The sequence below is a fragment of the Rosa rugosa genome, chromosome 5 (assembly GCF_958449725.1).
Source record: "Rosa rugosa chromosome 5, drRosRugo1.1, whole genome shotgun sequence".
Classification (NCBI taxonomy): Eukaryota; Viridiplantae; Streptophyta; class Magnoliopsida; order Rosales; family Rosaceae; genus Rosa; species Rosa rugosa.
The window spans coordinates 1,191,460-1,206,458 of record NC_084824.1 but is presented as its reverse complement, the minus strand read 5'-3'; the positions used below and the strand labels follow the sequence as shown (position 1 = coordinate 1,206,458).

Below are 14,999 nucleotides of genomic sequence, written 5' to 3'. Positions count from 1 at the left end.
TCCTAACATGCAGTTTATCCATGTACGACATAAATTTAACACATAGGACTCATTACGTTCTAGAAAACAAGAGAATTATGCAAACCATTACTTCAGGTACGACAATAATGTAATTCACAACTCTTAATCACAAGAAGCTAATTTGAATTATATTGCAGGTACGCCTCAAATTCATCTTCTAATTACTAGATGCAAAGCCCTAAGGTGATTAATCAAAGAACTTAAACATAAAGCATCAATTCAAATAGTGACTAAGAATTCATCATAAAGAAACTATAAATCCATCAATATAATATCAAAGTACATAAACAATCATGATAGAGCATCATCTTAACCCTAGAAAAAGGTTTAGCAAAAGATAACTAAATAAAACATAGGAAAAACATAAAAAGAATGGAAGGAGAAAAGAAGGAAAAGATGGATGAGTCGTCTCTGCTCCTTAGGCATCTACATTGTGCTCCCGAGACTCTCCTCTCATGTAAATTCGTGCTCCCTTATATAGGGAAGATTTCTGCTCATCTTTGGCTTCATGTTTCCTTGTAAAACTTGGATTTAGATTCCTTTCTTCATTTGGAATGGGAAAACCTTGAAATATCTCTTGTAAAAGTAGGAATAAGTTCCTCATTGAATACTCATCTGAATTAACTTCCTTGAAACATTAGGATTGATGATCTTGTGCCACGGAACTTGAGTTCTCCACGAATGGTTGTAAATTCCCGAGCAGATTTCCTGTCCGACCTATCTTCACTCTTCACTCAAATAATCATAACTTTCTCCAGAAGAATCGAAATCGAGATCCGTAAAATTCTACAGAAAGTAGACATCCGTAGCTTTCCAATGATATAAGGTTCATTGTCTGATTCGATCTGAATAACTCCCAGTAATTCGGCGAAGTTTGGTGTTCTGCACAGGCAGATTCTGGGACTTGGAATTGCACATTGCCTTTCAATCCTACTTAGCTCATTTTGGCTTCTTTTCTTCTTTCTATGGAACAAACCTACAAAAACACTAAAAGATGTAAATGAATCATAAATAAGGAGAACTAAACATAAAAACCAAGATTAAGAGGCATAAAAATATATGACAATATGAGCACATCAAGGCGAAGGCCGGCAGCCGCGACCGGAGGAGGATGTCGTCGACGCGTGTGGAGTCGTCCTCCAAATTAAGCGTGTAGCTGACGCCGCCGTCCTCCGATTCTGAAATTGAGATTCCGGCACCGGTCCCTGATTTCCAGAATCCCCACTGCTTTTCTGCTTTCCGAACCTTCAACACCAAATTCCGGCAATTACTGCTACTTTTACTGGCTTCGCTTCACCACCGACCTTAGCCCTTAGAAAGTTGTCTTCAATGGTCTGGTAATTTTGTCGATTTTTCAATCATTTTGAAACCTGTTTTTCTAATACAAGTTTTTTTGTTTCAATTTGAAGGGTTGGAGATTTGGAATTTGATCGTTCTATGTGTTCGTTTTGCTGAGTTTTTGATTTTTGTATAGATTTGAGGCTTGAATTATGCATTGTTACTGTTTTTGGAAAAGGTTGAAACTCATTTGTTGAAATTTGTCATTCAGTTTGATAGCCTTGGGTTGATTTTAGTAATTCCTATGGATTTTACGGCTTACTCTAGTGAATGATGCTCATGGATACAAGTTATGTTGATGGATTATGATATGTGCAATACATTCAAATTTGAGCAGTGCAAGGCTATATTTATAGTTGTTTTGATTTTTCATTGTAGCTTTTGTATTGATTGGTAATAGTTTTCTCAGTCGGTGATAGTAGTTTTGTTAGGTGATAGTAGTTTTCTTAGGCTATGGTAATAGTTTTCTCAATCTCTGCTATATTTATAGTTGTTTTGATTTTTCATTGTAGCTTTTGTATTGGTTGGTAATAGCTTTCGGTCGGTGATAGTAGTTTTGTGAGGCTATGGTAATAGTTTTCTCAATCTCTGCGAATAGATTTTGTTTTGCTTAGTAGTAGCTTTTGGTATCGGTGATAGGAGCTTTTGGTGATGGTTAAGCAGTTTTTGGTGTTGGTGATAATAGTTTTTGTTGCTGGCGACAATAGCTTAGTGTTGGTGGGAGAGAGTAGCTTTTAGTGTTGGTGAGAGTATGTTTTGTTGCTCGTGACAGTAACTTTTGTTGCTGGTAACAGTAGCTTTTGTGACTTTGCCGGAAATCTCACCATAATAGCTTTTGTTGTTGGTGACAGTAGCTTTTGCAATCTCACCGGAGGTTGCCGGAAATCTCATCAGAGTAACTTTTGTTGCTAGCCACAGTAGCTTTTGGTGTTAGTGACAGTAACTTTTGTGGTTGCCGGAAGTTGGCCGGAGACCCGGCGGAGTTCGTCGGAGGTCGGCTGGAGACCTCGCCGGAGAGGAGAGAGAGAATGATGGTTGACTTTGTACTGTAGTGGCATTTATGTAAATATGTTGGTTTTTAATATCCAAAATATAACACCATTTTTAATCTAGTGGCTTTATGAGAGAAAAAACTAGTTGGTGGCCTTATGGCTAAAAAAACATTCAAAGATACACTTATATGTAATTTACCCAAACTTTAAATATATGAGGAGTTTTGCGAGAAAATAAGAATTCCGAGAGTGGGCGTTGAGCTAGCCCTCTTCTCGTTTAAAAAAAAAAAAAAAAAAGATCCCAGTTTTTTTTTTTTTGCCTCGCCTGCGTAAAATTTAGCAACTCTTCTTTTTTTTTTGAATTTTTCCATAACCATGGTGAGGTTCTTATAAGTTATAACTGAGGCTTGGGGCTTAGCTATTGGACTTCAAATTGCCTATGTTGTGTACGATGTAAATAACAACTCTGCGATCGGTATGTATTACATTTACTGTGAAAGGTCTGATTCAATGTCATAACTCATAAGGGACATTTTACAAGGTCAATTGTCAGTCTAGCACTTATAAGTATGATAATACATCCAAGCATTTTATCTCTTAAATATATAGCTAATTTAAAACTTGATCAATAATTTCATAATTCTATTTTCCCCCTTTTGAGGGGGCCTATAAATACAAAGGACAGGAAGAAAAAGGAAAGAGGCTGGAGGTGAAATAGGTTGTACAACATCTTTACTATAAGATGTAATACTTGAATTTGTCCACATTTACCAATTACCACTGAAAGAAAACCATACAAATCTCACACCAAAACTCAGCTTTGTTTTCTTTGGCAAACAACTCAGCTGCACTTTTCACTGCACTAGTAAGTAGTAACTAATTAGTGATGGACAAAGTGTTCATTTGAGTAGCAAGGAGCTGACCTTTATCGTTTTGTACCGATGGGCGATGGCCCAAGCAGGAGCGTATCAATCAAAACTTGTAACACAACCGAAGAAGCTAAGTGATCACATTTTCATTTGAATTTGCCGATGGATATGTATTAGGAACTCAACATATGAGAGGCCAATCGAGCTCTTGTCTTCTACGATATAAGAGAAGAAAAGCATCCCTGGGGAAAGAAGAATGGAAACTTGAATGCATTGACTACTAACATCCAATACAAATTACGTTCACAGATGTGTCACACTGATCAGACAGAGACACCCTCCTTTACTCTGATAACAGTGATGACAAAAGAAGAGGCACAAACACACCTCTGCCTTGCATACATCACATAATTGAAATTATGCAGCTACCCTGCTAAGTTATATTCATCCAGTTTGTTCATAGCTTCGCATATATTTCTAATTGAGTATGTATTGATGCCCTATAAAAGAGATGATTGAGCAAGGGGAGCTACGTAGAAATGAAAAAGGAAAAAAGATTTGATTGACACAATCTAATAAAAAGGAACAAATATGATGCAAAGGGTATAATCTGGATGCTGTTGCAAATAATTACATAATAGTCGCCAAGAAGTAGGTAGAGGTAGTGTATAAAAGGGTTTTCTAAAACACTGACCTGATGGATCTCCTTTCTTGCATAACTTCAAGCTGTAAGAAATAATGAGGATTAATTTAAACTTCAATTAGTTGAGACATCATATAATTAAAGAGAGTAGGAAATATTTGTCTGGTTTTTTCTTCTGGTAAGAAATTAAAGAGCAGCAGGTTGCCAGGTCTAACACAATGGCCATCCTAGCGAAAATGAGGGCGACTACCACCTGGGTGGCCCCAAGTGATTTAGAGAAGAGAAAAAAAAAGTACCAGAAGTAAAGAAATATAGAAACATACCGGAGGTAGGAACATCTTTGGCGTCGTATCTCATTTATCAAATCATTTAGTTTCTTTGAGAATGGATTGTCATACTGCTGCAGGACAAACTGTGCACAAAGAGAATTAGCCATTAAATGATGATGTCCATATGATATAACTTGAGGATGAATTTCCAAATGTATAACTCAGTCTCATGTCTAACAGACATCATGTATAATCCATAAATGGCCTAGATAACCATGTTAATCATCTTCTAAACAAGAGGAACTGGAGCAAATAAGGACCCAACCACTGCATGAGCACTTCTTATAGAACATATATCTTTACAATGACATATTCAGACCCAGACAAAGTATCCCCCTAACACCCGAGTAATCTAAGTTTATGCCTTAAATATTTTCTCCAATAGTACAAGAATTAATCACAGTTTCAAAATATTCAAATTATTAGCAAATACTAAACCTAGCTAAATCACAAGAATTGTGTTCAAGTCTTCATCAAGGAGCTCAACTCCTGTGCTCCAAGAATTAAGGAAAGTTCCTGGCATTCAGATCCAAGAATACTCTGCAGACATTACTTATAAAATGATAACTTGTTGCATTATTCATAAGATGTACCTGAGTAGGAATTTCATCAACTGAGGGAATTCCAAACAGCTTGTTCAAGATATCTGGATCAACTGAGCTCCCTACATAAATTAGACAATTCTCTCCATTTTCGAGAAGATAAATTCCCTCATCACTGATATGCTCACTAGAAAGTGGAATTGCAGGAGGGCAAAGAGATGCGTCATCCTGTCAATTAACAAAAAGTTACTAGTGGTTTTAGGAGTATGATTTGAAAGCAAGTACATGGTGGGTTGCTGTGGTATATAGAAAGCACCACAGTGTTGGACAACTTCAGACCTTACAATTAAGGTTGTGGATTGCCAGCATCCGTGGATAAACAAGTGCTACTGCTAAAGCACTGGAAACAGAGGACACATAGTTGATCCAAAAAGATCGTTCATCTATTTTCCCAGAAGATCGCAATCCTGTACTTTTCGTTAAAGCTGACAAAGAAGATAAAAAAACACAATTATCATAACATGTACAGACTTGTAAGAGTCTGACTTTTATACTTGAATGACTGCTTACATGCTAACAGAAGAGTGAGAAGACCATGCTTAATATAGTCCAGGCATTGCAAAAGAACAAGATATGCCTCAAAAGATTCATAAACAAAGGAAAATTATGCATTTATATCTTTGAAATGACCAAATTGATCCCTTCAGTTTGAATCGCTTTTCAACTAGGTCTCTGTAATTACAATTTTTCCAATCAGGTCCATGTAGTTAGCTTTTATTAGCAATTAGGTCTCACTAGTTAGCTTTTATTAGCAATTAGATTTCTGTAGTTAGCTTTCTTAAACAATGATCCAACAGCTCTAAAACTTTGTTTGTTGTTCGCAAAACACGTGTTACAAAAATTATTTGGACAAAGAAATCATATCAGCTTAATAAAGGTGTAACATGGTGCCTTCAATAAACTACACAAAATAAACTATAAGCTTATAAGCATAAGGGAAGATACCAAGGATGTATAGAGGTAGAAGCTTCAGTGTTTCTGGAAGAATAAGTTGTCCACTTGATGTTACTGTAGCACAAAATTTACGATAAGAACAGAGAATGCTGATGCAACGGTCAGTCAATCGTTCACGGACTTGCAGGAGTGGGCTAGAAGGGATTTCATTAGCCCCTGCAAAGAATCATCAGAAAATATATTGTAAGGATCATTTCCCACCAAAACCAAAATAATAAATATGCTGACATATAAGAGATAAAAATAGGCACTTCTGCACAAGTCAGTGCACCACAAAAGAAAAAATCATTCACAACTTAGGGTGAATTCACTGAATTCTAATGCATGGTATAAAGGCTTTAGAAAAAACTATGTTGATACAAGCAAATATGAAACTAAATACCTTGCTTCAAGATACAAGCAAACTGAGTATCCAAATCAGCTGTGCGGAAAAGATTATTCAGCATACTTGTGCATGGTAGGGCTAGTGTTAAAACTCGAATCCTTCTTTGGCCATACACAGTAGTGTACAGAAGCGCACACTGGACAATGGAAAGAACAATGATTTTGGAAGGAAAACTATCATTTTCTTTTAACATTAAGTATAATTAAAGCTCCAATTATTTCTACTTCCAAACAAAAAGTACCTGAAACACACATTCTGAGCCGTCCTGCAATTTGTCATCATGTTTTATGGTTACCATTATAGTTTTGTCAGAGTCAATCTGCACAATCAAGAAATAGGTAAGCTTACCTAGAAGGCAGGTAATAAAACAAATCATATACAGCCAAAGTAACACTTCAATATAATTCAGACACTGTAAGAGAATGTAAAACACAAACCAGTAATTGAGATTAAACAGTTACGGTAAAAAAAAGGAGCAAAAGAAAAGTAACATCACATATAAACCTAGTCCCATGGTGGAGAAAAAGATTCAAATATCATCTAGAAAGACCATGCATGCATTCAGAACACATTTTATGTTTGTATGGGCAGTATAATTGTAATTGTACTGGTGTTTCAGAAGATATAACGAACCCCAGGTAGGTCAACATCTGTAGGAATGCGCTTGCAGAAGTTCCCGCGGTACTCGTTAACTTGGAGACCCTTCAATAGGTTAGAAAAGACAAAAGATACTCAGCAGTACAGAGCAAATGATAAGTATATGCTTCGCTATAACTATAAAGGCTAGGGTGAGAAAGTGGGCATATTGGTACTCCACAAAAGTTACCTGGCTGCATCGCACACGCATCACTGCCTCAAAACCTTGAGGCCTTGTAATATTCCATTTAAGATCATTGTAGATCTTTGCAGTGTCAGTAACAGCAGAGAAAGGGTAATAATAATAGATCTGGACAAATAGGAAAAGAAGCAAAGTCAAACCCTGAAGTATGCCAAATTTACACCTACAAAAATCATGGCTAGCGCCATTAATTGAATTCCACATGGCTAAAACATGGAATCAATGAACCAGAATTTGAAAAAAAAAAAAAAAAATGCAAGAACAGAGATTTCAATTACCTGTCCACCAGTAGTTCTTGGGATGACAGAGATAGAAGCTATGTCCATGTAAGTCTGGGTGGTAATAAAAATATCTACACAAACCTGTGACATGTTTTTGTCTTGACAATTAGCCCAATAAATATGCACATCAGCATCTACAAATATCAACAGAACAATTAAAATCTTACCTGATACTCAGCAACTTCCATTGCCATTGATTCTAAAGTCTTATCGGCTGGTTGAAGTAATTTATGGGCCTCCTAGTGAAAACAAACATTCAAAAACATAAGAACAATATTGTGTCATAAAAATTGGTACTTGTCAACATGGAAGAGAGAAGATGAAGGAACAATACAAAATTGGTATAGATAGAGGAATTCACACTCTAACATTTCTAATTATTGTTTTCAAAATTATGTAACTACCGGAATGGAGTACAAAGGAGGCACTACCCAAGAATACAATTTTATAAACGAAAAAGAACCAAGTATTAAGAAATAGAAAACAGAAAAACTAAAAGCTTCAATAAATAAAAGCTATTCAAATATTGATACCTTCTCACCAGCAGAAGTATTCGTTCTTCCTTCAGCCTCTCTAGCGGAAAGGGCTCCAGTCCCAACAGATGGCAATACTGTAGACAGCATTGCCTAATTTATCAGAAAATATTGAATGGTTTATTGTCCAAATACTATTTAGGTCACAAGTGAGATGAGAAAATCCTTACGAAATGAACAAGATATATATGGTCTAGAAAGTATTTGGATGAAAACAGATGTTGCAAAAATTTAATAAATCGGCAATGATAAGAATAAACTGCATGGTTGCAAAAAGCAGGTTCATAACACTAAAAAAATGTCTCTGAACTTGCCTGACTGAAATACCAAAAGTTTTCCTCCATTACTTTTCATTGCCAAGAATGCAGCCTAGAAAATAGGAAGCAAAGGGTGAAAGCATTAGAAAAATGCACTCTGTAGCAGGAACTCCAATTTTACATTTTTTGCCGTCTCGCACCAATTTTTTAACTCACTGAGACCAGAAGAAAGAAGATATGGATACCATACCTTGACTGCAGCACCAAAGGCTGAGTCAGCTGTTTTGTTATTTTCAAACATGGATGGGATGCTTTCAAGCAGTAGCTCTAAATGCTGACGGCACTGGATCCACATCATAAACAACCGAGAAATCAATTGTAACATATTTGGATGTTTGTCAAAACAAGTGAAGCTTTGACTTATCCAGGACTGCTAAGATATTGCCTTTACATATATCCTAAAGTCTGAAGCTAACCTCAGAAAGCTGAACAATCACATCAGTCTCCAGAGGAGTATAAACATCTTGTATATCAGGAACAATGAGCATCAATGGCTACAGAACATATTAAACAAAATTTCAGAAAGCAACCTTTTGTTGCAGAAATGTGCATGAGTGACAAAGTTTATTGTGAAAAAGTACACTAACTGTAACAACACCATATATTTACCTGCTGTAAAGCACGTTTCAAATTATAAAAATGAATAGTACAGTCAAATGTTGCAATTCCCACCTTTGTCCGAGGACTTTCCTGTAATAACAGAATTATCAATTACATCAGTGGCAAAATAAACCCCACCAAGAATGTTGTTGTAAGAACTTTAAAAAGTAGAGATGCTGTTTGATGAGGAATTCGAGTATAATGAATCTAAAAATAGAAAGCAGCAAGATAAAAGTCACAAGTATGTCCTATAATGACATAGTTCAGCATTCTACGAATAGGCATGAAACTTACAGGAAGATCGGAAATAACTTGACTGATTGCAGTGCATGCAGCTGCAGTTGCTCCAGTTTGTATGGCATTCATGGATACGTCAATAAGGAAGAAATACATAGCCAGCATTGGATCACGCACCTAGAACATAATAATTAAGTTTGAATGCAACACTGTTGGTAGTATAATTGAAGAAGAAAAGAATAAACCATTAAACTGATTAAAAACAATAAGATTTCACAGGGAAAGAGGCAGTCATTGCCAATTAGCCACCTTACAATTTAGACAACAAAACCAGATTACAAAAAAAGACAAACAATAGGCAGTAAATGATGCATTATCAGGGCAGCATGATCCATATTATTATCAACATTTGGCTACTAAGTTAACGCAGACTGTTAGTTGAATCCTTTAGTGGACTTAAAAGCGTGCGTATCATTAGGCTTCCCACTGGTTCTGTACTTAATCTCACATAGTCATATAGTATTATATACTCCTAAGAATGTAGAAATGAAACAGGAATATATCTAAACCTGAAAAATCCTGTTAGTTAACTAACCGTGTATTCTTTTGGAGCAACAATCTCCACCATTCCTCTACAAAGCTCGGGTCTATCATCAGCATCTCTACGCCTACCATCTGGACCAAGGTTGCAGTGGTAGTCACGGGGAGTCTCATCAGTAAATCCTGCAAATAAACCTATTCATTGTAAACCAGGTTTGTGATGCAATAAACAGCCAAGTCCACATGCCATCAATGACAATAAAAGACGAGTTCTTTGTTAACAAAGGACCATTCTGGATGCCACTAAGCTGTAGTTATTCACATGACTCCATGACTGTCAGCATATGCTATACGAAAACTTCTATATTCCGAAAAACAGATGTAATAATTTGTACCAAGTTATTTACCACACAAGTTGTACTAAGACTTACTTCTGGGAAAAAAAAATATGTGTCTGTGTGTGCGCGCGCTACAAGATGTAGAAAGTGATTTTCATTGCCTTTGTTTATACAACTATACAACTTATATAGCAGCAGATATGCTACTGTTACATAGAGAGAATAAAGTGCATTTATAACAAATATAAAACAGATCCTAAACTGATGCTATTACAGTAATTACACAGTAAAACAGAAACGGTAGTCTAGGTTATGGCTTGATTGTAGCCAATGATTTATTCGCTCTAACATCCCCCCTCAAACTTGACGGTCCTGGACGGACAAGTTTGTGAGTAAGAAGAGCATGATGGTGCTTGTGAAGTGGTTTGGTAAGAAGATCAGCTGGCTGATCAATGGATGGTATAAAGCAAACACGATGACTACCAAGAGCCACCTTGTCACGAACATAGTGATAATCAAGTTCAATATGCTTAGTGCGGGCATGGAAAACTGGATTAGAAGCCATATATGTTGCACTAAGGTTATCACAATGAAGTAGAATAGGAAACTGGATTTGTGCACCCAATTCATAAAGTAGGAAGGCTAACCAAGTGGTCTCGGCACTAGCATGAGAAAGAGCCCTGTATTCAGACTCGGCGCTGGAACGAGCAACGGTAGGCTGCTTTTTGGAACACCAAGAGATCAAGTATGAGGAGTATCCCAATTTAGAGTAGGAGTGGGAAGAAGGTTAAGGAGATATACAGAGGTGAGAACAGCTTCAGCCCAAAGATTTTGAGGGGCACCTGAGGTGAGAAGGAGAGTGCGAGTCATAGTGGCAATATGTCAATGTTTTCTTTCAGCAAGCCCATTTTGTTGGGGAGTGTATGGGCAAGAAAATCGTTGTTGGATGCCGAAAGAGCCACAGAACTGGGAGAAGGCATTGTTGACATATTCTGTACCATTGTCACTTTGGAGGTATTGGACAGAACTGTGGAAAATATTTTGAATCATGGCAACTAATTTTTGAAAGTGAGTAAGGACCTCATTTTTCCGGCGCATAGGATAAAGCCATGTATAACGAGAGTATTCAACTGTGAAAAGAACATAATATTTGAAACCAGTTACAGACAAGGTGGGAGACATCCAGACATCACTATGAATTATAGAAAATAAAGAAGAAGCAGTAATATTTCTGGATGGAAAAGGTAATTGATGGGACTTGCTAAGTGCGCAAGTATTGCAAAAAGAATTAAAAGAAAGTGTGGAGCCAAGGGTAGATCCTAAACGAGATAAAACAGAAGAGGAAGGATGACCCAAGCGATTGTGCCAAAGAGACGAGTGAACAGAGGAGAGTGCATGAGGAACTGTGTACTCGGGAGACAAGCGAAGCGGATAGAGACCATCTTTGCATGGGCCCTGAAACAACAAGCGACCAGTACGTAAACAATAGATTTGATAGAAATCTGGAGCAAATAGGAAGAAAACAAGATTGTCCTTGGTGAAACGAGCAACTGAGAGAAGATTTTTACGAATGGACGGAATGCGAAAGACATGTTGTAAAGAAAAAGTGGAAGAACCTAATGAGAAGGGAAGGCTACCAGTATGGGAAACGGGCATTGAGTCCCCATTACCCATATAAACATTATGAGGACCACCATAAGATTGTGGATTGTTGACGGGCATAGCTGTCATATGATGGGTTGCACCGGTGTCCGGGTACCAAATTGGATCAGCAGCATAATGGACTCCAGCAAAAGGGGGAGCTGTGGTAAATTGAGAAGAGAACAACCGAGGCACGGTGTGTGGCTGCGCCATCATGGACAGAGGGTGTACGATGGATGGCGGCGGTTGTGAGAATGGCGCTAATCCTTGCAAGACCAAGGAGAGGAAACTCTAAGACTGAGAAGAGAAGAGGAGAGACAAGTTGAGACTAGATCCAGTCTGACACCTAAACTACTGATGCAGTGACGCTATGTTAATCTAGCAATTGTGGGAATATTGGAAAAAGAAGGGGGATTGCCGCTGGGAAAAAAAAAGAAAAAAGGAAAAGGATAAAGGATTGCTGCTGTGATGATAATTGCTCTAAAGGAGAGATGCAGGAGGACAAGATTGAAGAAGATGACACGCAGGTAGGATCCTAGACCTGCTCTGATACCATGTAGAAAGTGATTTTCATTGCCTTTGTTTATACAACTATACAACTTATATAGCAGCAAATATGCTACTGTTACATAGAGAGAATAAAGTGCATTTATAACAAATATGAAACAGATCCTAAACTGATGCTATTACAGTAATTACACAGTAAAACAGAAACGGTAGTCTAGGTTATGGCTTGATTGTAGCCAATGATTTATTCGCTCTAACACAAGATATATAAGAAATAGAGACAATTATACGTTGTACTAAGTTACTTACCACACAAGTTGCAGATGAACTGCCTTCCCTGATCAATGAACTTCATGAAAGGATTTATATAGCCTTTGCAACGAGAACAACGAACAGGACCACTTTCACCTAAATCCACGACCTATAACGAGAAAAGTTTGTTGAGTAAGAAAACAAAATATGGAATCCTCAAATACCAGCAAAGAGGGAGTAATTCCAAAATTTGGGTCATCCTTCAGATCTGAATTCATGACTCACTGACAAACAGACAAGTAAGCTTACATGTATCATGATCAAGTAGTACATAGAAGTTTTTCTATTTAATATTAATGTATTACTTGTATGGGCTCTTCAGAAGGATGAGGAAGGGCCAAGGGTTGGACCAGCAAAGCCAACTGCATCCCTGATGTCGTCAAGAGGTCAGCAGTGCATGGGATCTGTTGAAATAAAAAGCAGATATGTAAAGAAATTGTGTTCAAATAATGAACTTTTCAGATAACACACTGGACTCGAATAATGAATAACAAAATCATTTGTTTGTTAGTAATTTCTACATACCTGATTGATAGTGCACCTCATATTACGTGGGCTGCAGTTTCCAGTGTCTCTGACAATGTAATCGCTTGTAGCAGGCTTCAAAAGAAAAGAAAATTACATTTAGTAAGACTGAAGAATTACTAAACAATTTTGCAGCACGCCCATACAAAATACTCAAATATTGAGGAAGAAAATGAAGTGCCAGAGACTTTAACTAAATTTGAGAAATCACAAATCAAATCAGAAATACCGGAGGAGGGTTGGCCTGATTGCCTTGGCGAGTTTCATGCAGAACAACGGAGGAATCTGGAACGGGTCGCGGAATTTGACTAGGATCAATCTTAGATGGACCTGCCACTGGGGCTCCAGTTTGACCCACAGCATGTGATATGGCAGTCATAGACTGATTTGGCATGGGTGGTGGCATTCCAAACATTCTAGGTGCTTGCGGAGATTGGGAAATTGGTGGAGGTGGAGGCACCTAAAACAATTCAATCTATTCAATAGAACTGTTATGTGAAGATTGAAGAAATACATACATTATATGATTCATAAGCCTTACCTTCTTGCAAAGAGCATTTCAGCACTAAGCTACTAATTGAAGAGCTACTACATATTGAACGCATTTCATAGTAGTCAAATAGAACATCCTGTGCATACTTCAATCAACTTCCAACAATAAACTTACAATCTTTGGCAACCAATAAAAGTAAGAGTCTTCGAGACTTACTTGGTTGGGTTGCATGGACCAAGGTTGTGATCCATAAGGAGGAACTGAAGGAGGTTGGGCTGCCCCTGCAAATGGAGATCGCTGCTGTTGCACTGGAGGACTAGCACTGCCCAAAAAAGCATGCATGGTTTGAGGCTGCGGTGGCGCCCAAGCTCCTGCCATTGCTGTTGGAGGTCCGAGTAGAGGCGTCGGCGTCAGTTGTGATGCAATCCCAGCTGGAGGAGGAAAACGTGGCCCAGCCTGCAAACCTCCTGGTGCAAAATTCGGCGGCCCATTATTCATCACAGCACCTGGTGAAGGCATGACTGGAGGAGGAGGCCCCATCCCGCCCGGTCGGGCACCAGGCGGTGGCGGAGGTGGTGCCATTTGACGGTTCGGTGGGAAAGTACCGGTAGGAGGAGGTGGTCTGTAGCCAAGTGGAGAAGGTTGACTTTGACTAACAGGCGGGCCAGAAGGCCTTCCCGGAGGAAATGAAGGCGGTGGGGGTCCAGAAGGCCGCACCGGCGCCGGAGGAGGAGGGCCAGGCCTAGAAAATGGCGCCGGATACGGCGTCGATGAAGGTCTAGGATGGGGCATTGAAGGCGGTGGCGGCCGATTGAGATTCAAATTTTGCATATTATCAGGTAAAGATTGGGGATTGGGGTTAACATTAGGGTTTGGTGGATGATTACCAGGTCTAGGTGGCCCTGGAGGCAGCGGAGTCACCATTGATCCTCGATCAATCAATCAAATTCAATCCAATTATCCCTCTTTTTGATTATCTCACTATAATTCTTGCATCATATTCAATCCATATTTCCAAACTATACACCACAAATTTACCAGAAAAAATCCGAAATTCAGTGAATTGAACTGAAGAAATGGGATTTTGTAAGGGAACTGAGAAAAAAAAAAACCTGGGATCGTAGAAGCTCTGAGAGTATGATTGAGCTGGTGATTCACGAAGATCGAAGATGACGAAGAATCGAAACAGTTATGAGCAGAGAGTTGCATGTATCGATAATCGACTCTGATGGAAACTGAACGACCGCGAAAGTAACGGCCTTTTCCCCTCTTTCATAAAACAAGAGTAGAAGTGAAGGTAACGGCCCCTTATTTTTTTTTTTTTTATCGATAGCCACCTCAAGTCCTCAATTATACACACTAATCTCTCGTCGCAAGCGCACTACTAAAACCCTTCAAATCTGTTAGTCACAAACTGATAGAACTTGGGAGTCGAATGCTAAGAATCTGTCTTAGGCCACTTGATCAATTTTTTACCACATCAGGTGGTTACTTAATTAGCTTATTAATAAGGCAAAATATATCACATAAAATGATTAATTTAACAGTTTTGAGTTTTAAAATTTCAATACTCTGGAATAAATTTAATTTAATTTTTTTTTAACCAAACCCACACCCATAAGGCGGATGCCAATATATTCATCTAAAGTCAGAATAAACCGATACATACCCTTTCACTGCCATCTATACACAAACAAGAAGATA

General features: G+C 38.2%; 1 protein-coding gene across 4 annotated transcripts; it reads right to left on the bottom strand.

Moving 5' to 3' along the window:
- Positions 1 to 2,805: 2,805 nt before the first annotated feature.
- Positions 2,806 to 14,641, bottom strand: LOC133708744 (protein transport protein SEC24 C-like). 4 transcript variants are annotated; one of them, XM_062134254.1, is made up of 25 exons: positions 14,408 to 14,637; positions 13,512 to 14,314; positions 13,032 to 13,262; positions 12,803 to 12,877; positions 12,583 to 12,681; positions 12,275 to 12,386; positions 9,535 to 9,674; positions 8,997 to 9,116; positions 8,712 to 8,792; positions 8,519 to 8,596; positions 8,293 to 8,385; positions 8,100 to 8,154; positions 7,786 to 7,862; positions 7,420 to 7,491; positions 7,250 to 7,333; positions 6,960 to 7,079; positions 6,767 to 6,835; positions 6,375 to 6,452; positions 6,131 to 6,269; positions 5,740 to 5,904; positions 5,074 to 5,219; positions 4,786 to 4,962; positions 4,187 to 4,275; positions 3,915 to 3,946; positions 2,806 to 3,462 (listed from the first exon to the last, which is right to left on the bottom strand). In XM_062134254.1, the coding sequence occupies exons 2-25, from the start codon at positions 14,217 to 14,219 to the stop codon at positions 3,359 to 3,361; spliced, it is 3,144 nt and encodes a 1,047-aa protein (XP_061990238.1). In that variant the 5' UTR covers positions 14,220 to 14,314; positions 14,408 to 14,637; the 3' UTR covers positions 2,806 to 3,358. The 4 variants fall into 4 exon arrangements, with proteins under 4 accessions (XP_061990238.1, XP_061990239.1, XP_061990241.1 ...); XM_062134255.1 differs by having other exon boundaries at positions 9,535 to 9,662; positions 14,408 to 14,635; XM_062134257.1 differs by lacking the exon at positions 14,408 to 14,637 and having other exon boundaries at positions 13,055 to 13,262; positions 13,512 to 13,651.
- Between the last annotated feature and the right edge of the window lie 358 nt (positions 14,642 to 14,999).